At 39.0% G+C, this 24856-nt stretch overlaps 1 protein-coding gene across 2 annotated transcripts in view; it reads left to right on the forward strand.

Moving 5' to 3' along the window:
- The window catches only part of smap1 (small ArfGAP 1), a 344710-nt gene that overhangs the window by 54549 nt on the left and 265305 nt on the right, over positions 1–24856 (forward strand). For both annotated transcript variants that reach the window (XM_078541858.1, XM_078541859.1), the window contains exons 2-4: positions 8603–8736; positions 14242–14327; positions 24333–24408. In XM_078541858.1, the coding sequence (XP_078397984.1) occupies positions 8603–8736; positions 14242–14327; positions 24333–24408 (296 nt within the window). The remainder of the gene's footprint in view (positions 1–8602; positions 8737–14241; positions 14328–24332; positions 24409–24856) is intronic.

Here is a 24856-nt window from a genome sequence, read left to right on the forward strand (position 1 = left end):
TTGTAGCTTTTAACTACAAATAAGGGTCTGGAGGTAAACACTGCTGTGAATGCAGGTGAAGTGAATAAGGTAGATGAGAGATTTAAAGGGTTTCTGTCTAAAGGAAAGATAACCATTTTTTCATCAAATGATGCAGCTAAATCCATAACTATATTAAAGGACACAGGAGCTACTCAAACTCTTTTGCTGGAGAAGGACCTAATTTTCCCTCCAGAGAGTTCAATGAAAGCTAAAGTATTGGTTAACAGGATAAGTGGAGACTATAATCCCGGTTCCATTGTACAAAGTGCAAATGGAGTGTGATTTGTTGTCTGGATCGGTGGTTTTAGGAGTGGTTAAGAAATTACCACTGGATGGAGTTGATTTACTCCTGGGGAATGATTTGGCAGGAGTGAAAGTTATAGCTTCACCCATAATTATGGAAAATCTGAGAGCGGTTAAAGAGACAGAGCAGTTACAAGAACAAGTTCCTGGTATTTTTCCATGTATGGTGACCAGAACAATGGCTAAACAAAGCCCATCACCAGAGGTCACAGTAATACCATGAGCAGATGCTAGAGTAGCTGAAACTTCTTTTAAGGATCAGTATGATTCAAAGGAAGTGTTTGGCATGTCTTCATTAATTGAGGCTCAGAAAGCAGATCCAGAGTTAAACAAGTTAGCACAGTCAGCTCACGTTGAAGCTGAGGTGGAAGGAGTTCCGGAGTGCTATTACATTAAAAGCTGAGTTCTGGTGAGGGAGTGGAGATACCCTCACCCTCACAGACCTGTGGATGAGGAATAGGCAGTTATTCATCAGATAGTGGTGCCGGTCAAACATCGTAAGGAGATATTGCGAGCAGCACATGAAATTCCTATGGCAGGTGTTATGACCCGTGCAGTTGGTAAAGCGGAGTTATTTAAAAATCCCAGAGGGAAACTCTAAACAACTGTCATAACCTATAATTTTAAGTGTTATGTTTGAGATGCGACTCTAAACTCAGGAATCAGACCACTAGTTCTCGAGGCTTTACGCTAACTAATTGAAAAATTTTATTAATTTACACAGGTTAAGATATATTTACACATGGCTACAAATTACTGCTATCATAACTTATAACAAATTCCCAAACTAATCTCCATTAAGGCAACAGCAACTCATAGACTTAACCAAACATCAGGCAAAGCATTTTCACCATACAAATTCAAAATGAGGTTCTTTCCACTGTGGAGCCAGTTGGACCAGTTGGAGGCTTACAACTGCCTTTTGATCTTACATTGCCTCTACCCTGTACACCTGAAAACTACTGATGTTATACCTACCAGCCCCATTGAATATTAATTCTTATTGTATCAACAACCTCTTTGAACTTCACCTCTTAACAATGAAACCCCTTTCATAATACCAATTTAATTAGTAATATAAACATATTGCTTGGTAGCTGTCAGAAAAGCATCAAGTTTTCACCCCACTTGAATGTTCTACTCAAAAGAAAATGCAAATACAAGCTATCTCTGTTTACATCTCAAACTAGTACATCAAAGCACCCAGACTAGCTGGCTTTAATCCAATTAAGACGCACCCACAGACTGAATCTCTTTTTAAAGGAAAATATTTTCCAAAATATTATATACATTGATAGCTTCATGACAGAGCATGTAGGAATATGGAAAACCCAAGCATCGATAAACAGGTATTTTACCTGGCCAAGGACATAGAGCAATTTTGTAAAACGTGTCTTGCATGTCAGGTATCAAACCAGCACCTTTTAATACCCATACCAGTATTTGAAGAACCATTCAGTCAGGCATTAGTAGATTGCCTAGGACCATTACCCAAAACAAAAGCAGGACATCAGTATATCCTCTCAATCATGGATATGACAACCCGATTTCCAGAAACTATTTGTTTAAGGACAATTACAGCTAAGGTGGTAGTGGAAAAGTTAACTCTATTTTCCACTCGTTATGGCCTACCAATTAAAATACGATCAGACCAAGGTTCTAACTTCATGTCTAAAATATTCCAGTTCATAATCAGCAATTTGGGTATTAAACAACAAAAACTACCACCTATCTCTCACAGACACAGGGAGCTTTAGAGAGATACCATCAGACACTCAAAACCATGATTAAGACCTATTGCCATGAATACCCAAAGGATTGGGACAAAGGATTAGATTTCTTAGTATTTGCTACCAGAGATTCTCCAAATGAATATGCTGGATTTAGTCCATTTGAATTGATCTATGGTCATGAAATAAGTCCCATTAAAAGTGATTAAGGAAAAGTCCCTAAAGCAGAAAAACGAATCCTCCATATTGGATTACATGTCCATCTTTCTAGAAAGACACTTAGGAGCATGTAAAGTAGTATGAGAAAACATGAGGTTTTTGGGAATGTGTGGGTTTTATAGGAAGTTTGTGCCTAATTTCAGCACAATAGCTGTATCTCTCTCCAATTTGTTAAGAAAACAGGCAAAAGTGGAATGGTTAGCTGAATGCCAAACAGCCTTTCAAAAACGGAAGGCAATTTTAATAAATGAACCAGTGTTGGCTGCTGCTGACTTTACCAAACATTTTAAAATGGCAATTGATGCTAGTGACTTGGGGGTAGGTGCAGTCCTATTACAAGATGTTAAATTGGAGATCGAGAAAATGGTGGGGTACTTTTCCAAGAAACTAATTCAATATTAGAGGAACCATTCTACAGTAGAAGAAGAAACTCTAGCATTGTTTTTGTCTCAACACTTTGAAGTTTATGTCTGACACAATAACAAAGAAGCACTCTTCTACACTGACCATAATCCGCTGGCTTTCGTTGAAAAGTTTAAAACTTGAAATGCGAGACTGTTTAGATGGAGTTTATTGTTTCAATGTTAAGATTGTTTATATTGCCGGCAAAGATAATGTGATCGTTGATGTATTGTCCCGGGTGTAAAATACTAAAATAAGTTAAAGGGGTAAGAAATGTTGACGGTTGTGTAAGGAGGAGGAAGGATGAATGGAAGTAAATCTCTCGTGTTTTGTTGTCCATGTGTCACATACCTTGTGATGAAACACATTTTGAAATCACGTTTCATAATTTTTATTTGTTTTATTTCTGTTGGACTGTGGATTAAATTACAATGGCTACAGTTTGAAAGACATTTCTACTGGAACAGTGAGGGATATATACAATGTTGCTGTCTTAGAAAAGTGTGTGCCATTCAAGACAGGATGGTGCCGAGGAGGAGACTGGTCTAATGGGGAATGCCTGGCAACAATGTTTTAATTGGCTCCTGACCAGGGTTTGTGTGAGAGCAGTGCAGCAGAATAGCTCCTAGCCTGAAAGGAAAAAGACCTAAACAATATCCTGCTTTTTTATTCTTCCAAAGTGGGCAACCTCAAATTTTCCCACATTTACTACTCAATCTGCCATTTTCTTGTCAACTCACTTAACCCATTTATATCCCTTAGACTCTGTGTCCTCACAACTTGCCTTCCTACCTATCTTTATATCGTCAGCAAATTTGGCTACAGTACACTCATTAAAAACAAAATACTGCAGATGCTGGAAATCTGAAATAAAAACAGAAAATGCTGCAAAAACTCAGCAAGTCTGGCAGCATCTGTGGAGAGAGAAACAGAGTTAACATTTCAAGTCCACTCAAGACTCAAAATATGGATTCGAAACATTAACTCTGTTTCTCTCTCCACAGATGCTGCCAGACTTGCTGAGTTTTTCCAGAATTTTCTGTTTTTATTTACAACACCTTCAGCCCCTCCATCCAAGTCATTAATATAGATTGTAAATAGTTGAGGCCCTAGCACTTGATTCCTGTGGCACGGCCCTAATTACAGTTTGCCAACCTGAAAATGACCCATTTATTCAGACTGTTTCCCGTTGGTTAGCCAATTCTCTATCCATGCTAATATTTTATCCCAACACCATGAGCTCTTGTGCAGCAACATTTTCCAGTTCAGAAGAAAGGGCGCAACCTCACATGACCTGAAATGTTAACTGCTTCTCTCTCCACAGATGATGTCTGACCTGCTGAGCGTTTTCAGCATTTTTTTTTATATTTCAAAATATCATCTCAGTTGCTTTATAATCACCTCAAATTAGTTGAGACACCTGGTGAATGGTCTAGCTGAAATGTCTTACTATTTTGGCAGGAGACAGATACTGGAGTGGCTGCTGTTTTCAGGTTGTGAATTGGGAATTAAAACTCTCTAATTGGCTTTGTATCACAACTATAAGGGACATACTATTCACTATATTCTGAGGGGAAATTAATTTAGACAAAGGAAAATACTGCATTCATCTATTCATATTATAGAGAGGACTATTAACCAACCTTGATCAGTCAGATTTCCAGCATCTGCAGTATTTTGCTTTTGATCAGTCAGCTACCTTGAGGCAAGTTTTGGAATGATTAAACTGAAAATTGAAGAATGATTGTGGTCCAATATGAACCCAAATATGAGAATTCCATTTTTTGAATCTAATCTAAAATTTGTGATCCATTCATCCAATTATAGCAGAGAGCTCTTCAGCAAATAGATAGCATTATGCCAATTTACTATGTTCACTTAAAGCTAATCAAGTGATCTCTCACAGTGGTATACTTTTAATAAAAAGTTTTTTTTAACAGACATGAGAAATTGTGAATGCTGTAATTTTAAAAAAAATCTTAGAGTTGTAGTTAAAGTCTTGGTTTAGTGTTAACAAGTGTATCAGTGGTAGATGTCCAATCTTGGTTCTTTTGCCATCATTAACCCTTGACCTCTCTATCCTTTCAAACAGCCCTGCCCCATCTCTCTCCTCCCTTTCCTCTCAAGCCCCTGAACACATTACCTTCCAAGATCATGCCAACCTTTCCCAGAATTCCCTGTTTGAATTTCAACTTCATGGTGCTGCTTCTCTCTGAAATGCTCGCACGCCCATTCTCACATCCTCTCACTCTCAATGTTCAGTTCACAAGTTAGGATTCTAATTACCAGAATTTCCCTTGGATTCTAAAGGAATCAAATGCCTTTAGGCAATTCAAATAGAACCATAGAAAAGTTACAGCACAGAAGGAGGCCATTCAGCCCATCTTGTCCATGCCAGCCCAAGGACACCCAGGTGCCCTTTCTAATCCCAGCTTCCTGCACCCGGCCCATAGCCCTGCAGCTTTCAAACACTTAAGGTGCTGTACTGCATCTACTGGTTTCTCTTTATCTACCCTGCTTGCTACCACCACAAAGAATTTTATTTAAATTTAGCAAACACTATTTTCCTTTCATTCAATCAAGTAGCGTCAACATGGTTTTAATATGATTCTTCTAAATGTCCTGCTGCTACTTAATGGATTCCAGTATTTTCCTGATAGGCTAACTGGCCTATAGTTTCCAATTTTTTGTCTCCCTCCTTTCTTGGATTAAGGTGTTAGATTTGCAGTTTTCCAATCCACTGGGCCCTTTCCAGGATCTAGGGAACTTTGGAAAATATTGAATATTGGTTGACAGCTTATCCCCAGAAATAGAGACAGAAGTCAGAAAGGTAAGAGTAGGATGGCCCTTGTGAAGGTGTGGGGGTTGGAAATTGGAAGGCAAGTTGATGAAATTTTCTGATCAGGGCAAGAGCAGGAGGAAGTGGCACAGTTTAGTCAACAATGTACCAAGACAAGGTGAAGGTGGGGAATCCAAGCAGGATTAGAACAAAATATCCTATGTATCCCATAGAAAGGTAGGCATAGCTAAGACTAACATGGGTTCCCATAGAGATGCCTTTTGGCACAGGGTGGTGGTGGTGATGGATTGGGACTGGTTGGACCTCCATTCAGGGAAGAAACAATGCCCGCAGGCCGCCCTGGTGAAGAAGGTTGGAGATCAAGAGGGACTAGGCACCCATGGTAAAAAAGGAGACTGAAGGTCAGGAAATACCTGAACTGGAGGATGGCCTTTGAAGAGTTGTGAATGTAGGTAGGAATTGACTGGGTAAAGGGAGAAAAAATGGTTGAGATAAGAAGAAATAAGATCTCTGGGCAAGAACAACTTGAATCGATAGTTCTACCAGGGCAGCCTCGTCTGTGGATTTTGGGAAGGAGGTGGAAGCAGGCTATGCAGAGTTGGGACTAGGACTCTGAGTGAGGGTTGGTGAAGGAAGAACTCCAGCAGAGTTGAGGTTAGTGACAATCTGGGAAACAATGACTAGATTGAAGGCAGTGGGGTGCCTGAAAATATTTAATAGGTAATCACATTTCAACAAGGTGCAAATAGCTGCTTAACTGCTCAAATTAGCGCACTCAATGCAATTTAAAGTAGCACCTTGTGTAATAGATGCCAGTGGCAAACGATCAGAACCATTTGCCCATTATCGATAGCTATGTCATTTAAATGGGGGTGGTGTGGACTGTGTTCCGTTCTATCGTTCTTATTGAGAATTGCTGCCTTATGGGAAAACGTCTAAATTTCCTAGTTTAATTTTTATCTTTTAACCTGCTTTCCCAGTTTTCCTAATTTTACACAGAATGGGAACATTTTTCAGGATTTAATTCCTCCAATGCCGCATTTTAGAGACCTAAGTAAGACCTTCTGACCCAAGTAAGGGATTAGGGTAGACCATTTCTCCTTATCTATCGTTTCAGAAATCAGCTTTGTTGCCACCTTTTTGTTGGATGTCTGTGTGACCAGAGTTGAACAGTACATTAGATGTGATCTTGGCAAAGTTAGACGCATTAGGTGTGATCTTGGCAAAGTTAGACGCAATTCCAAAATTACTTCCTCTGACAGCCTTTAGCTGTACATCCTAGGACCTTAATATGCTTTCTTGCCACCTGCAAAATTGAATCTACAGTTTCAATGGTCTATCCACCACAAACTCCCTGTACTGGGAGCTTGAGCACATTACAATTAATATATAATTTATCTTTTTAATCTTTCTAAGTCCATGGTTTTATCCTTGGCTTTCAAAGCCTTTATTATCTCTCTACCTTTTGCCCTAGTCTGTCATTGGTTCTTTTTCCCCTTCCAAGAAGGTTAAATAAGTTAGTTTCTTGCATTGTAAAGAGCCTGTTATGAATTATGATTGGCCAGGCATACCTCCTTGGGTACAGTGGTATCAGTTGCTGCCATGAAAAATCTGAGCCTTTTGGGAGTTGACTTAAACTGTCATACATCTACTTAGTATGGATAACCAAGGCATCCCCATGTTATGCTGTTGTATTGAGTACGGACAATTTGTGTTTAACGTTTTTCCCTTCAAGGCCTTGCCCCTCATTAACTCTGCAGCCTCCTCTGGCCCTATAACGTCCACCCCAACTTTCATGTTTTGCACATCACCTAATGCCTTTGCCCCACCACTGGCAGCCTTGCCTTCAGTCTGGGTCTCATGCTCTGGAATTTCTTTGCTAAATGGCTCTCTTTCCCTCCTTTTTTTAGATCCTCCAGCTTTTTGATCAAGTTTTTGCTCATTTTCTGAAATGTGGCAATCATTCAGGTCTCTCTGAATGTAGCATGTCACAGAATTTAGTATTGGCTTATGAGCTGTGTACTCGGTTAGCAGTAAAATTTTCCTATCTGGGTTTCCATGGGATGAATTTTTTTTTGTTGGTAGTTTTGTACTCCAGATATCAGTTAAAATGTTAATATTCCAATTTTGAATCAAACACTATGGTTTCTTTTTTCCTCTCTTTTACTTGCCAAATGAGTCTACATTTGAAATAAAAACAGAAAATTCTGAAAATACTCAGCAGGTTGAGTAACATTTGGGGAAACGGTTAACATTTCTGATTGGTTTCCAGCATCTGCAGTATTTTGCTTTTGTGTTAAATTCTGCATTTGAGTCCATCTTGCCACTTGTAATTGTCATTTAAGCCATATTTTCATATTGCTAATGATTTTATTACTTAAATAAAGGCAAATTGAATAATTGGAATACAATTTCTATGAATTTATCGAGTTGGTTACTCAAATGGAAATTTTAGGTCTAGAAGTAAGGAGTCAATTAAAACCTAGATTATCTCAAATGCATTTTTTTCTTGATAAAATTTAAGTTTTATGCTGCAATCTGTGATTTTTCGCAGCAGCAAATGTCTGCTGAGTGACAAGATTTCTCAACCAATTTGAAACCTTTTTCATTAACTGTAACATAATAATGCATCTTCAGTTCCTTACATACCCTGGAACTGGCTCTCATCTGTCACAGCATTGGCAGATAAACGCATTGGGAATTTAAGTTTCTTCCATTGCAATTAAAATGATTTTTGTCGTGAGCTTCTCTAAATAGCACCCAAACCCCTCAAGCACAGCTGATAAAACTTCACTGATTCTCTGATTATTCTTTTTGTGAAATTTGATGTTGCATTCCATTGACTGACTAAGTGTCTCTTGAATTCACCTTGCTCGGTAGGTTTACTAGCCATGGAACACTAGCCTTAAATGTGGTTGATTTATTGTCATTTTTGATTCTTATCATGGCTTTCTTTTTTTCCTTTATGTACAGTTGTTTTGAATCTGTTTCCATACTCCAGTATTTGGATTTCCACCAAATGAGGTGGAAGGCCTTAACTAGAAAAACAGTCATGAAAATTATTCTTCAGTTCATGCAAAGAAATTTGAGGATTTCAACTTGATTTTTGCGCTCCTTTTCTCTGCAGGTCCAAGATGGGCTTCCTGGAATCTTGGTGTTTTTATTTGTATCCGGTGTGCAGGGATCCACCGAAACCTTGGCGTTCATATATCCCGAGTAAAGTCGGTTAACTTGGACCAATGGACACCAGAACAAATACAGGTATAAGCCATGTCATCAACTTCAGTTTGTGTTGCTTAGTACATCCTGCTTCACTGATGGAGTTTTAAATGTCACTCTTAACTGAAACTATTTTTTTAATAACATTGTAATCTTTTGGATGTCGGCTTTGTGGTGCTTTATCCACCTTGCAGGGAATTGGGTCCTGTCAAAGAAGTCTCCTAGTAATACCTGAAGGAGGATGGCATCCATTTCTGTGGTACAGGAATATGTTGCTATCAATCGTTGGAAAAAGGAACAAAGTTACCCAATCCCCTCAAGACAAAATCATTTCTGCACATATAGTTTATATGGTAACACCTGTTTTAAAGTCAATTTACAATTTGCAATGGCAACTCTCTTTATTATAGAATGATTACAGCACACAAAGCCATTCAGCCTGTCATGTCCGTGCTGGCTCTCTGCAAGAGTGACCCTGTTAGTTCACTCCACTGCCCTTTCCTGTAGCCCAGAATTTTTTTTAAGGCGTCATCCAGTTCCCTTTTGAAAGCCACGATTGAATCTGCCTCCATCACACTCTTGGGCAAAGCATTCCAGGCCCTAACCACTTGCTGCTGTTTACTCATGTTATCATTGCTTCTGTTGCCAATCACCTTAAATCGGTGTCCTCTGGATCTTGACCCTTCCACCATCTACTCTGGACCCTTTGTGATTTTAAACACCTCTATAAATATCCACTCAGTCCCTCTTCTGTAAGGAGAACAATCCCAGCTTATCCAATCTATCGTTGTAACTGAAGTCTCTCATCCCTAGAATCGTTGTTGTAAACCTTTTACTGCACTATCTCTAAAGCATTGCATCCTTCCTAAAGTGCATTGCCCAGAATTGAACTGAACCCTGCTTTTGTACTGTGTGCCTCTATTTGTAAAGCCCAGGATCCCATTTACGTTTTTAACTGCCCACCCTATCTATCCACCTTCAGCAGTTTGTGCACATAAGCTCCTACGTCCCTCAGCCCCTGCACCCCATTAGCAGTTGTATTCTTTATTTTGTATTGCCTCTCCTCATTCTTCCCACAAAAAAATGATCACTTCACACTTCTCTCCGTTAAATTTCACCTGCCACGTGTCCACACTTTTGTTTTAACCAGCCCGTCTGTTTTCTATGAAAAGCAATGGTTCTAGTACTAACCCCAGGGGAACCCCATTGAAAACCTGCCTCCAGCCTAAAAGAACAAGTGTTTGCCACTACTGTTTCCTGTCGCTTAGCCAATTTTGTATCTATGTTGCTATGCCCCCTTTATTTCATGGGTTTCAACTTTATTGTCAAGCCTGTTATGTGGCATTTTATCAAACCTCTTTTGGAAGTCCATGTAAATGCATCAGCTCTCTTTGTTACATCATAAAACTCAATAAAATTAGGTGAACACGAGTTGCCTTTTAACAAATCCATGTTGGCTTTCTTTAATCCACTTTTTTTCAAAGTGAATTTTTTTGGTCACAGCTTGCTGAACATACGAAATAGGAGCAGAAGTAGGCCATTCGGTGCCGCGAGCCTGCTCTGTCATTCAATAAGATCATGACTGATCTGTTTGTGTTTCGAATTCTACATTGTCATCTATCGCCGGTAATTTTAGACCCTTGTTAGGCAAGGGAATCAACGCTCCGCCTTAAAAATATTCAATGATTCCGCTTCCACTGCCTTCTGATACAGTATGTTCCAAAGTCTCTCATCCCACTGAAAGAAAAAAAATTTCTCCTCATCTGTCCTAAAAGGGTGACCCCTAGTTCTGGATTCACCTGCAAGAGGAAACACCCTTTGCACGTCCACCTTGTCAATACCATTCAGGATCTTATATACTTCAGTCAAGTCACCCCTCACTCTTCTCAACTCATGGAAACGAGCCCAATCTGTCCAACCTATCCTCATGAGACAACCCGCTCGTTCCAGGTATCAACCTAGTAAACCTGCTTTGAACAGCCTCCAATGCATTTACAACCTTCCTAAATAAGGAGACCTAAACTGCACACACTATTCGAGATGCATTCTCACCAATGCCCTGTGTAACTGAAGCATAACATCCTTACTTTTACGTTCAATTCCCCTTGTAATAAAGGGTAGCATTCCATTAGCCACCTTAATTACTTGCTGTACCTGCACATTAACTTTTTGTGACTCATGCATGAGAGCACCTAGATCCCTGTGCACCTCGGAATGCTGAAGCCGTTCTCCGTTTAAGGAACACTCTGCTTTTTCATTCTCCTTGCCAAAGTCAACAATTTCACATTTTCCCACATTATACTCCATCTGTAAGATTTTTGCCCACTTACTCAATCTACCTATACCCGTCTACAATCTTTGTCCTCTTCTGAACATACTTTCCTACCTATCTTTGTATCATCTGCAAATTTAGCTACCATGCCTTCTCTCCCCTCATCTAAGTCATTGATGTAAATTGTAAAAAGTTGAGGCCCCGGCACAGACCCCTGCAGGGGTTTATTGCTTTTACAAGTGTTCCCACCACACTTTTTAAACTGACTGGCCTGTAGTTGCTGGGCTTATCCTTTTTTTCTTTTGGTTCAAGGGTGTAACATATGCGCATCTCTAGTCCTCTCCCACCACCCCCTGTATCTTAAGGAGAATTGGAGGATTATAGCCAGTACCTCCACAATTTCCACCCTTGCATCACTAACATCTTCAGATGCATTCTATTTGGTCCTGGTGACTTATCAACTTGCAGTCCAGCCAGCCTTTCTGATATCTCCATCAATTTTTAGCCCATTAGTATCTCAATTACTTCCCCTTTCACTATGATTTTAGCAGTATCTGCTTACTTGCTAAAGACAGATGGAAAGTATTCATTTAGTACCTCAGCTCTGCCCTCTGTCTCCATGCATAGCTCTCCTTTTTGGACCCTGAGGCCACCCCTCCTCTTACCACCCATTTGCGATGTATATGCCTTTAGAAGACTTTTGGAATCTCTTTTATATTAGCTGAGAGTATATTTTCATATTTCCTCTTTGCCTGACTTCTTTTTCACTTCCCCTCTGAACCTTCTATATTCAGCCTGGCTCTTGCTTGAATCATCAGCCTGACATCTGTCATACACATCGTTTTTCTGTTTCATCTTTACTCTCACATCTCTTTTGTCACCCAGGGTGCTCTGGCTTTGTTTGCCTTCGCTTTCCCCCTCTTGGGAACCATCTCCACTTTAAAGGCAGACCATTGTTCAGTTACCATTTTGTCTGACAATCTTTGATTCCAGTTTACCTGGGATAGATAAATTCACAACACAAATTGTTTGTGATGCAGAACCTTTCTTTTTTTGTTTTAAAAACTAGCACAATTCAAGATTACTGTATACATTTGAAGTTTAAGGCTTTCATGGCTTCTGCAGATGCTGGTTACATATACATAACAGCAATCAGCGATACCAGTTGTGGCATTTAACTCTGTGGGAAGCACCACAACCACAGAGTTGTGGAATATAAATGCGTAAAGAATATACATTAGAATTTAACAGCTTAGAGCATACAATGGGTATTGAAATGGTAACAACTTTACAACAACTGGTGAGTAGACCAAATATCTGCTTTGAAATGAACCCTTCACAAGCACTCAAAGCCAGGGTTCATAAACGCGATGGCCACTAATAAATTTAATAAGGGATTCAGTAGAAACACCTTTACCCAGAGAGTGGTTAGATTGCGGAACTCGCTACCATGGGGAGCAGATGAGTTGAATAGCATCGATGCTTTTATGGCAAAACTAGCTAATTATATGAAGGAGAAAAGAATAGGATATACTGATAGGATTAGATGAAGCAGGGTAGGAGGAGGCTGCTGCGGAGCATAAGCATTAACATAGACCTGTTGAACTGAATTGCCTTTTCTGCTGTACATTGTCATCTAAACAGTACCTTACTGTTTATCCCATTTTAAAAAAAGTGAAGCAAAAGGTGTTACATCATATCTGAGGAATGTTGAAAGGGTGCCTCTCTATTCTGAATTTTGATTGTGTATAGATGGAGCCAGGTCAGTGGTCTTTGCATGGCGTCTTTATTGATGCCTCAGTCGTAATAGATCCAAATCAATGTCAAATGGAGAGCCTCTAACTCTGTTCAACCTGAAATTTGTTTGGATGAAACTGATTTTTGGTGTGAAGACCATGGCTGCTTTAAGTGTAATCTGTCAGTTGGGCACTTGACTTTGGAACTTGTCCTAACCAAAGCCAAATATTGGAAATAAAATGCAATTTCATGATAAATTTAAAATTCTCAGCTTCAGGTTTGGAGTTTTGTTGCAGGAAATAATCATTGACTTACCACTGACTTTGTAATGTTCTGGTAGTATGTTATCAGTACACAGAGTCATGGTCTTGCTTCTGTGTATGTCTTGCACTGATTCACCTTGTTGGGGAGATGTTTGCAGGCTAAAGCAGCCAGAGTTATTCCCTGTATTGGTTATGCAGTGGTGCTGGCAGCAGGTCTACATGTTTAGGGTATTGGAACTAGAGTGCTGAAATAATCTTCATTTTAAAAAATTGTGTGGTTATTGAAACCTGACACGATTTTTCAAAATTCTGTTCCAGTCCTTTATCCAAAACAACCAAGGATGGTCAAGGAATGTGGTCTTGTCAGTGTTGCCCACATCCCATAGGAAAAATAATTGACACTTAAGACTCTAATATGCTAGACAATCCCAAACTCATTCAAACTGAACCCATAAATAGCCATGGCAAAGCCATGCTTGGAACAACTGTTCTGATATCTGATTACATTTCAAGCATTTTCTGTGTATATTAATCAGGTTAGTCAGAAGCTGATAGAGGGAGAGTTAACGTGGCAGTTGTGTGATCTTCAAAATAAAAGTACTTGCTTTAAAGCATCTAATGTCCTCTTTACCTTTCCTTTCCTTCTCCATGTGATTTTGTCCCTAAACCCAATAAGGAAAGAAAAGTAACAGGCATCAAATGCCATCCAAAGCTGTGGACAGTGCAGGACAAAATTTCACAACAGAATGGGATAACTGTTCCTTTTGGATGTTTTTCATCTTTTTATTTTTCTTCCTAGTTGAGATGGAACACTCTGGTACCTGTGAGAGTTCAATCGAATGCGCATCCTTATCAATCTCACAAGTATGCCATTATGCAAATGTTTTCAGTTGTGCAATTACTGGCTGGCTACTTTTATTTCAACTGTTAAGTCATTTGCGCATAGTCATGATTGTCATTTTGTGGAAAATAAAACTCTAGTTCATTAAGTAGTGTTAATGCATTTCAAAATCCTCTTGTCTTTTTTGTTGTGGCCAGGGGCCAGAAAACCCCCATTTAGCACATTGTCGATTTTGAAGCTTTGTCCCAGCGCCATCCAGACAGTCAGTTTTAAAACAATTAAGCATTTCAAGTCTACTATGATACTTGACTACCCTCTGCAATAAAAATAAATCCTTCACAGATATTTCCTTTACTGCATCATGTCCCATTGATTATTTTGAGTGTAACAGATGTTTGGAAGAGTTGATAACTTTGTGGTCTTCTATTTTGCAGTGCATGCAAGATATGGGAAACACCAAGGCTCGACGTCTCTATGAAGCAAACCTTCCTGAACATTTCCGGAGACCTCAGACTGACCAGTATCCTTGATGTCTGTTGTATAAAATGAAACTGGGTATCAGTTCATAATGAGTGAATTGAGGTAGTTTCTGCTGGCCTCGGTGTGCAAGATCTGAAATCTATACATGATATTTATATCCTGCAATCTGGAAAAACATCATATTTCCATCTTAGTTCGGATTTCATATAAAAAAGAATTGCATTTATATGGTGCTTTTCACGACTACTGGAAGGGTCAAAGCACTTCATGGCGAATGAAGTGCTTTCGAAGTGCAGTCCCTGTCATAATGTAGGAAACATGGTAGGCATTTTGTATACAGAAAACTCCCACTAACAGTGATGTGATAATGATCAGATAATAGTTCCCTGCCCCAGCCTTGTGATGTTGATTGAGGGACAAATATTAGCCAAGATACTGGGGAGAACTTCCCAGCTCTTCTTTGAAATAATGCCACATGGTATTTTGCATCCACCCAAGCAGGTTTAATGTCTCGGCCACCGTGCAATGTTCCTTCAGTACTGCACTGGAGTGTTAGTCTTCATTTTTGTGCTCAAGCCCTGGAGTAGGACTTGAACCTAGAGATTCAGAGGTGAGCGCTGCCAACTAAACCACAACTGATGCACTTGTTGAATTGTTCAGAAATAATTGAATTTGTATTTTAATAGCCTGCATCCATAAATCCTTATGACAAGAGCTGTCCAGAGTTATTTGAAAAATCCTATACCATTTTTAACTTTAAATTTGTATATTTTTCTCATGTATATTTTCTCACTAGTTTTCCTGTCTACATCTACCTGCTTCAGGCACAAAATTCTCAAGAACAGAGATGATAACGTGATCCCTGACATCTGCTAAACTGTGCTTACCTATAATGGCATGGTTTACATGTAGAAATTGACTGACCAGGGAATTGTAAATTCAAATTTCCACCCTTGCAACCTGGCACAGTGCAGTAGAATTCTATTGAGATTTTCTATAACTCCAGTCGCTTTCTTTTGTTTTATGAACAGCTTTTTGTTTTGAAGTTCAGCTACCTGAAATATACAAGGAGTTCATTGCTCAAAAGATTTAATGGTTTGATGAGGCATGATTTATTCCAGTCAATGTTTTGAGTTAATTTCTGCTGTAAATATCCATTTGGGATTTTTAGCTGTGGAATTCCAGTAATGCAGCATAATCTTGTTTTCCTATCAATTCAAATACCAAGTATATTTAGCATCTTTAATCTGTTAGAATGGCAAAGCTAAAATAAAATGATTCATTGCAGCACAGCATCTGTGAATGTATGAAAAAGATCTTGATTTTTACTTTTTTTTAATAGCCATTTTTTTTGGTTTGCACCCTAAATTTGTGGAAACCTAAATGGAAGCTTAGCATAAAACAGCATTTAGTTGTTGCTTGACATGGATAGCTTTAATGAGCATCTCCTTTGCAACATGGATAAATTGTGACCTGAAGCAGAAATCATTTTAGCACAAGCTAATATTTGCACTCCTGATGCCCCAGGATTTGCCACAATAGACTTCTCAAATTAAACTTTGAATTATACACTGCATTAAAAAAAAATTCATGTCTGCAGTAAAATGTTACACTGAACTCATGTTTGTTTATGAAGACCTAGCTGCAATGAGCAGCCGGTGCTAATTACATGTTCTAATTTCTGGAGCTATGTTGTCTAGATTAATAATTAGGAAGATGTCTGTTAAGTATCTTTTTAAATGCATGTAATTTGCTTAGCAGGTTGCATTTCTTCAATAATGAATGTCCCCCTTTCCTCACCCCCATCCCCCACAGCATCACATTTGACTTTTATGAGCAGATTAAGTATTTCATTACATCCTTTGCAGAATTAAGATTTTATTGGTTTTCTGATGGCTTGTATTAATTTCCTTAATCTAATTTTGAGAGATTCAACCGCTACTTGTAAAAGTTTTTAAAAAAGGAGCAACGATTATTTTGTGATAAATTTTATTGTGCATATTAGGTAATCCCTGTAAATAGAATTACAACTCTGCATTCCCAGAAGATCCAAAACTAATTTTCCTTATTGCTTTTATTCTGTTTTTGTCATTTCTATGAAATTCCACAATTGGGTTTTAGAAAAGTTAATCCATTAAGTATAGAACTTTTTTTCCTATTTTCAAAACGATGTTTTTATATCTACAAGTGTTTTCTTCAATTCCAGCGCTACGTATGCTTAACGGAATCAGAAAAATCACAGTTCCGGCAACAGTTCAGCATAGCAGCTTCATTTTTGAGACTGAAGTGGAAATCCTAGTTGTAGAATTACAATCAAAATTTGAGTCAAAGAAACTGCCTCAAGCCAGCAGATTAAGAACCTGAATCCTACAAGGAATATAGTAAAATGCTCAAGAATTAAGTCTAATACCCTAAGGGAGGGGAAAGAAGTGCTGGCTGCAAAGCAAATTGCAGTTAGAAGACAGTTCATGTGCAGGTTTTTGCCAGTTGGCAATTTCAATCAGTCTTCTTTAGGTCATCTGTGGAAGGTGGAAAAAATTGATTGGGAGGCCCCTTTACTCATTGCTAGCATTTTCAACTGTGCAGTGTTATTGACTGTGTCTTCAATATTTTCAAACTAATAGGTAATGGTTTTGGTGTTGGATGGGCTGTACATAGCTGCTTCCTGAAGGAGCTGGTGGAAAATCTGATCCATTTTTGGTTTGGCGTTCTTTTTTTTGAAGCAGTTGATGAGCTGCCAGTGTGGAATGCACTCCCCTTCCCAACTGAGTCAGTTCAATTTCCCTACAAGACACAGGCCACTTTTCACTCTTGAATTATGTCAGCACCACGCATCTCAGTTCCCATCTCCCTTAGAATTCATGAGTGCAAATTTCAACCTCTCAAAGTTGGTCTATTGTGTTTTTTTTGAAATATAAAATCCATCATTCCTTGATGTCTAACATCTTCACAAGCAGTTAAGTTTTTCATTCTCTGTTTTCATTATTAGTTGTGGAATGTTTCCTCGTGGGTTTTCATTACCTATTTCACTAGCTTTTATCTGTCATAATTTACCTTGTGGACTGGATCCAATTTTTGCATGTTTGAAGAGCCTTTGTGCTTGCCTCTGATGCAAATATTCACATCCTGTAAAACCACACTAGTCTCTGTGGCCCTTTTAATCTCTTCATTTGGCCAGAATGAGATTTGATTGTATCCTTGCCAACATTAGTTCTCATTCTCCCATGTATCTTTGTCATTATTGTGCACCAAATAACACTTACTTATAAAAATCATTTTCATTCTGTTGGCAGGTTCTGACAAATATTTTAGTTTCAACTATTGATCGCAGAATCTCCTCTTTTCTTGTCTAGTGAATATCATTGGGCCATTAATGAATTGTAGGTTTGATATTTAGGTAATTAATATTAGAGTAAAGAATAAGAAATTTTTGAAATGTGTTCAGGAGAACACTCTTGATCAGTATGTTCTCGGCACAACTAAAAAGGAGGCATTGCTGGATTTGGTGCCAGGAAATGAGGTGGGCCAGATGGAGCAAGTGTCTGTGTAAGAGTGATTATTGTGTCATAAGGTTTAGACAATTAAAGCAGAAGAGGAAGGTACAATTTAAAGTAGAACATCTGAATTGGAAGTCCGCTAATTTCGATGCGATGAGGAGGGATCTAATCAGTGCAAAATGGAACCGAAGTTTGACAAAATCTGTCAAGGAACAATAGTGACATTTAAGGAAGAGGTGCTTCAGGCACAGGCTGGTTGCCTTCCAACAAGGGTGAAAGGTAGGGGAACCAAAAACAGGGCCCCTTGGATGCCGAAGAAGGTGCAGATTGGTTGTTCAGTAGTACAGGAAACCAATTTAAGATTATCAATCAGACTCGCAGCTTGGATCATTTACGCGTGCTGGAAGCCGCATATATTCACACACGGGGCCCTGTCCTTTGCAGACAGAAGGAGCATGTACACATATTGCACCTTTTTCAACTAAACAAAAGCTTGGGGACAGCCATTCCTTGGTTCCTTCCCCATGGCAATTCCTTGACCAATCAGTGTTGACCTGCCTGATTTGAATTTGAACAATAACTTAGCAGTTGACGGATACCTGCTGTATTTTCCATGGCAACACCTCTACCAGAGTCTACTTCACAGTACGACAGTATCTTCACAGTGCAGAAGGAGGCCATTTGGCCTATCAAGTCTGCACTGGTTCTGTGAAAGAGCATTCTACCTAGTCCGACTTCCCTGCCTTATCCCCGTAACCTTGCACATTCTTTCTTTTCGGGTAGCAATCCAATTCCCTTTTTGAACAGCTCGATTGAACCTGTCCCTACCACCTTTTCAGGAAGTTTGTTCCAGACTCCAACCACCCTGTGGGTGAAAAAACTTTTCCTTGTATCACATTTACTTCTTTTGCGAACTATTTTGGATCTGTGCCCTCTTGTTCGTGATGTTCTGCTGAGTGGGAACAGTTTCTCACTATTTACCCTCAGGATCTTGAATATCTTTATCAAGTCTCCTCTCAGCTGCCTTTTCTCAAAAGAAAACAGTCCCAATCTCTCCAATCTATCCTCATAGCTATAGTTCTTTATCCCTGGAACCATTCTCATGAATCTCCTTTGTACTTCCTCTAATCCCTTCACATCCTTCCTCAAGTATGACGCCCAGAACTGAATGCAATGCTCCAAATGAGGCCAAACTAGTGTCTTAAACAAGTTCAACATGATCTCCTTATTCTTGTACTCAATGCCCCTATTAATTAGGCCTAAGGTACTATATGCTTTATTAACTGCTTTCTCAATTTGCCCCTCGCCGTCTTCAATGACCTATGTACATATGCACCATTGCCCCTTTGTTCCTGCACCTCCTTTAGAGGCTCTCCCTTTATTTTATTCCTGTCTCTCCACATTCTTCCTGCCAAAATAAATCACCTCACACTTCTCTGCATTGAACTTCATCTGCCACTTGTCTGCCCAATCCATCAACATGTATGTGTTCTTTTGAAGTTCAAGACCACCTCCATCACAGTTGACAACACTTCCAATCTTGGTATCATCTGAAAATTTTGAAATCATGCCCTGCACACCATAGTCTAGGTCATTAATATATGTCAGGAAGAGCAAGGGTCCCATAACTGAGCCCTGGGGAACTCCACTACAAATCTTCCTCCAATCTGAGCAACAGCTATTTATCACTAAGATAAAAGCAAAATACTGTGGATGCTGGAAACTTGAAACAAAAACAAAAATACCTGGAAAAACTCAGCAGGTCTGACAGCATCTGCGGAGAGAAATACAGTTGACGTTTTGAGTCCGTATGACTCTTCATCAGAACTAAGGAAATAGAGAAATGAGGTGAAATTTCTCTATTTCCTTAGTTCTGATAAAGAGTCATACGGACTCAAAACGTCAACTGTATTCCTCTCCGCAGATGCTGTCAGACCTGCTGAGTTGTTCCAGATATTTTTGTTTTTGTTTTAGCTATTTATCACTGCTCTGTTTCATGTCACTCAGCCAATTTCTTACCCGAGTGTCCATTTTCCCTTTTATCCCATGAGCTAGAATTTTGCTGACAAGTCTGTTGTATGACACAATCAAATGCCTTTTGAAAATCCATATACACCATATCAGTTGCCAATGAATCTGCACACTCTTCTCACGTAGTATAAATTGTTCCCTTTGTTGTTGGTTATCTTACGATCTGTCCTGATGAGTGTAAGACAAAAATCGTAGACAGACTGTCTTTTTTCCAGCAATACTCAAGATGGCGATTATGATTTTAAAAAAAGCGCATGATGCATGTCAGGTGAGTTCAAGTGAGAACCAGGTCAAACACAATAGGTTGAGAGAGGAGGTGAAGAGGAAAATCAGACTGGCAAAGAGAGAATTTGAGAATTGAATGGCATTCAACATAAGAGGGAACCTAAATGACATGTAATAAGAGACAAAGAAGGTGATATATGCTTAAACGTACAGGGTAAGGCTTGAATACTTAATGAGCATTTTGCATCCATATTTACAAAGGAAGATGAATCTGACAAAATGTCAGTAGATGTGGAGATGGTAGAGGTAATGGATAGGGTGATTGAAAGTGAGGAGGTGTTAGAAAAGCTAGCTATGCTTATCATAGATAAGGCACCTGGTCTGCGTCCAGATGGGTTGCATCCCAGGTGACTAAGGGAAGTGGGGATAGAGATAGTTGAAGGGTGTGTCTTAATCTGCTAATGTTCCCTGGATATATGGGGGAGGTGCCAAAGGATTGGAGAATGGCAAATGCGACACTGTATTCAAGAAAAGGTCGAAGGACCTAACTATCAACTACAGGTTAGTCAGATTAACATCAGTAGTAGGTAAGGTGTTAGAAACCTTTCCCCACTAAGGGAAAAAAATGAACAGGCATTCTGAGAGGTTTGAGTTAATTAGGAGGAGCCAGTCCGGATTTGTAAAAGGCAGATTGTGTTTGACTGATCTCTGTTACATCAAAATTCAGTTAGAAGGTTGATGAAAGGAATATGGTGGATGTTGTCTGTATTGATATCGTAAATAGTTATTTTTCAGACTGGACGATAGTAGACAGTGGTGTATACATAGAGTCAATTCACCTACTCTGTAATGCTAGTGGACCTTTTTTTAACAGTAACCAGGCTGTGGCATTTTCAAATACGTGTGCTTGGGCAGTTTTATGCTGTAGACCTGCACTTAAAGGAGCTAAATTGAAATGGTTCACTTTTGCATAGGAACCTTAATGGATAATGAATGAGGATTGAGCTATCACTTTAAAAAATGGTGATTTCAGAGAAACCATAAACATAACTTTGGAAGGCCGTTTAATTGATGAAGAAATATGCAATGCTGTTCTTGCAATCCTGTTGACTTTGGAGTTGACAAACGATTCACCAAAAAATGTAAGAGCAGACTTTGAAATGGATAATGCTGGTACAAAATATCATCCTTTGAATGTGAATAGCTATAGCCATGAAGTAAGCCAGGTGTCTATCCTTCAGTTACTGATGTAAGAGCAGTGGGGCAGTATTTGGGAAAGGGGAGGAGGACGATAGGTGCTCCCAGTGGAAGTCTGGAACACTCTTGCAATTGATGCTAGATAATTTTAACTCTTTGATCAATTCTGTTATCCAAAAATATTAAGGGATATGGGTGCATAGAATCAGGTCACAGATCCACCATGATTTTATTGAATGGCACATCAGGCTCGAGCAGCTAAATGATCAACTCCTGTTCCTCTGTTCTGTGAAGGCTCAGAGGTGGCTAGATATTAAGGAGTTTGTCAGGGTCAATTTAGAGACTATGTTATCACTTGTGGAGTAGTTCAAAACTAGTGGTCAGAAATGTAAGGTAGTAACTAATAAATCCAAATAGGAACTCGAGAAACTTCTCTCTCCTCCATAACATCCAACTGTTAAATTGATGCCAAGTTTTTTGCACTTCACTCTACACTTTGAGTTGTATTTTATAAAAGGTCTTTCTAGTGACATCAGGACTAAACTTCTCGTTTCAGTTTGAACTTATGCTCTCTCATCCTACAATCATAGTTTAATTCAATGTAATTGATGAAATTTAACATCCTGGACATAACGTCTGGTCCCTTCATTGCCACCTTTCAAGATTGAACAGCTCAATTTTTTTTACTCTTTTGGGGATCAGTCTCATGGCTGTTTTATACCGTCTACAGGATTTCATTGTCTTGGGTCTGATCAAATCCTGGCTGGTAAGAAGACTGGACTATTTGAATATGGCATGTTGTGACTTGTAGTCTACTGATTTTAGCCGTATAGTTCAGTTACTGCCATGACCAGAAATGTTAAATTACAGAGCCTACTAAAATATCTGCCTTTCAACTGCACCTTCAGCTATTACAACTAGCTTCTCCTCTAAACTGTGCAGATGCACAACCTTGCAGCATTCGGGTATGTGCCACATGGGTCAAACAAGCCACACATAAGCAATGGTCTCTTTAAGATGTGTGCAGGTGTGGTAATCTTAAAGGGACTCTGCAGTGCAACAAATGGGCTATGCACAGCAAAGATATTAGAATGAACATTACTTGCAACACTGTATGATACACTATTCATCATCTTTTTAACTCTGCACTATGTTTATTCATTAAAAAATTTTGCCTTCCTCTGAGCTGCCTACTTGAATTATTTGGCTCACTTAGTAAGTTTTCAGTTGTTTCCTCATTCTGTACTGTTCCTCCTAGTGTGACACTGGATTTAAATTTGCAATGTTTTTGCAATTTGCAATGAGTTTTTGAACCTAGCTTGTTATGGGTGCATAGGGAAATTGTGGTATGGATCCAGATCTGGACTGATCTCAGTTTGATACTGAATATGTCATGGGATCTGGTTTTAATCTATGAAAGCAAAATTTTGCAGGTGTTGGGAAAATTAAAAAATGCTTGGCAAACTTTAAATCAGCAGTAACAGTGGAGAGAACATGTGTAAATGTTTTGGCGTGGATAATTTACTAAAATTTCTTTGACCTGTGTAACCGTTGAAGGGTTAAAACTGAGTACGTGGCCGAGATGGCTTTTTTTGAGCTGACTGGAATTTGTCATTGTGTAGGTCTAATTTTCTCCTGTTATTTAACTGAAGTATTTGAACCAAAGTCAGCACTCCATGCTGCTTGAAGATGGTGAGAACTTGCCATACTTACAGAAATACAAAACATAGACTAATTTAGTTTCTGGCGGTACAAAAATCATAATTGAATAGCTCGTACATATAAATTGCAATGGCTACAATTTTTTTAGGTGTTAAATGGTTCCTGATCAGCATCCTGGCCACTTTGATGTTGTTTTCTCCAACTAAATATTGGGAATATCACCTTTGTCTTTGCTTTCTGCTACAAATTTTGTTCCCAGCCACCAATTCCACCCCTCCCTGGCAATTGTATGAGGCTGAACCAGACTGTTTGCAACCTTGGTGTCACATTTGACCCTGACATATCAGTGCCACCACTAAGACTGCCTATTTCCATCTCCGTAACATTGCCTGACCCTACTGTGTCAATCTGCTGCTTAAAAAAAAGTCTTCTACACCTTTGTTGCCTCTAGATTTGTATTCCAATGCATTTCTGGCCGACCTCTCGTAATATCATATTCTATCCTCTGTAAGCTTGAGGCCATCCAAATTCTGCTGCCCATGTCCTAACTCGCACCAAATCCTATTCACCCATCACTCCTGTGCTCACTGACTTACACTGGCTCCCAGTTAAGCAATGCTATGATTTTTAAAATTCTCAATTAAAATTAGAAAATGCTGGGAAAACTCAGGCCTGGCAACATCTGTGGAGAGAGAAACAGAGTTAACGTTTCGAGGCTTATGTGACTCTTCATCAGAACCCTATTAAAATTCTCATCCTTATTTCCAAATCCTGTCACGGGCATACCCCTCCCTTTCTCTGTAATCTCCTCCGGCCCCACAATCCTCCAATCTGCAGTCCTCCAATTCTTTCCTCTTGCACATCCCCGATTTTAATTGGGCCATTCCCCGCCTCTAAGAAACTCCTTAAACCTACCTCTTTGATTAAGTTTTTTTGTCATCTTCCCTAAAGTCACTTTGTGACTTGGTGTTACGTTTTGCTTTATATTGCTCTTGTAAAGTATCTTAGGATATTTTATTACATTAAAGATGTTTTATAAGTACCAGTTGTTGTGACCACCATTAAAATACGTTAACTGATCTGAGAACTGAGAACCCATTTGGTTAGTAGTATAGGTGGAAACACGAAGTCTGTCAGAGCAAACATTTGTTAAAAAGTGCATTGTTTTCCTTTAACAGACATTGAGGTGTAATTTCATTAGAAAGTACAAACTTATAATTAAAGGTGAAGAAAAGCCTAAGCAAATTTTACTGGGTACCAAAGGTATGTTTTAGCAATAAAAGAATTATGTTTCTGAAGTTAGACTTAAGACTCATTGAAAATGTTAGTAATGCATAGCTGAATTTGATTCCAGTTTTATTCAGAAATCATTTCTTTTGTTTGAAATGCCCCCTTCGTTTAAAAAATACTTTCCTTGATTGAATATTTCTCAGAGCTGTAGAATTTTTCATCAGAGACAAATATGAAAAAAAGAAGTACATGGATAAAAATGTCAGCAATGGAATCACAGTAAGTACTACTATATATCCTAGCTTGAGACTTTCTTGAAACCTCAAGCTCTTAAGTAGCTATTTGAAAAGGTTTCTTTTTGCTGCAGTCCCTGTAGAGATTGCAGTAATTTTACAATAGGGTGATTCAAATTAGATGTGATCACAGTGTTTATGCTGAGATTGGTGCTTAGATGGTATTATTAAATTATCAGCCCAATACTTGTAATTTTGCCAGTGCACAGAAGTTGGAGGGGCAAGCACATCCAATTTTAAAGTCTATAGTGCCAGATTCAAATCTTGAGTTCATAGATCAGCTAGAGCACTCTTTGGAATTGCTTCCTTAAGCCTGTCTGCCTTTCCACTTCCTTCCTTCCTTTAAGGTCCTGCTTAAAACCTACCTTCAGTTGAGTGTTTGATCACATCTTGTAAAGTCTCCTTTAGCTAGGGGCCTATTTTTCTTTTGCGAC

This window comes from Cetorhinus maximus, chromosome 5 (genome assembly GCF_964194155.1).
Source record: "Cetorhinus maximus chromosome 5, sCetMax3.hap1.1, whole genome shotgun sequence".
NCBI lineage: Eukaryota > Metazoa > Chordata > Chondrichthyes > Lamniformes > Cetorhinidae > Cetorhinus > Cetorhinus maximus.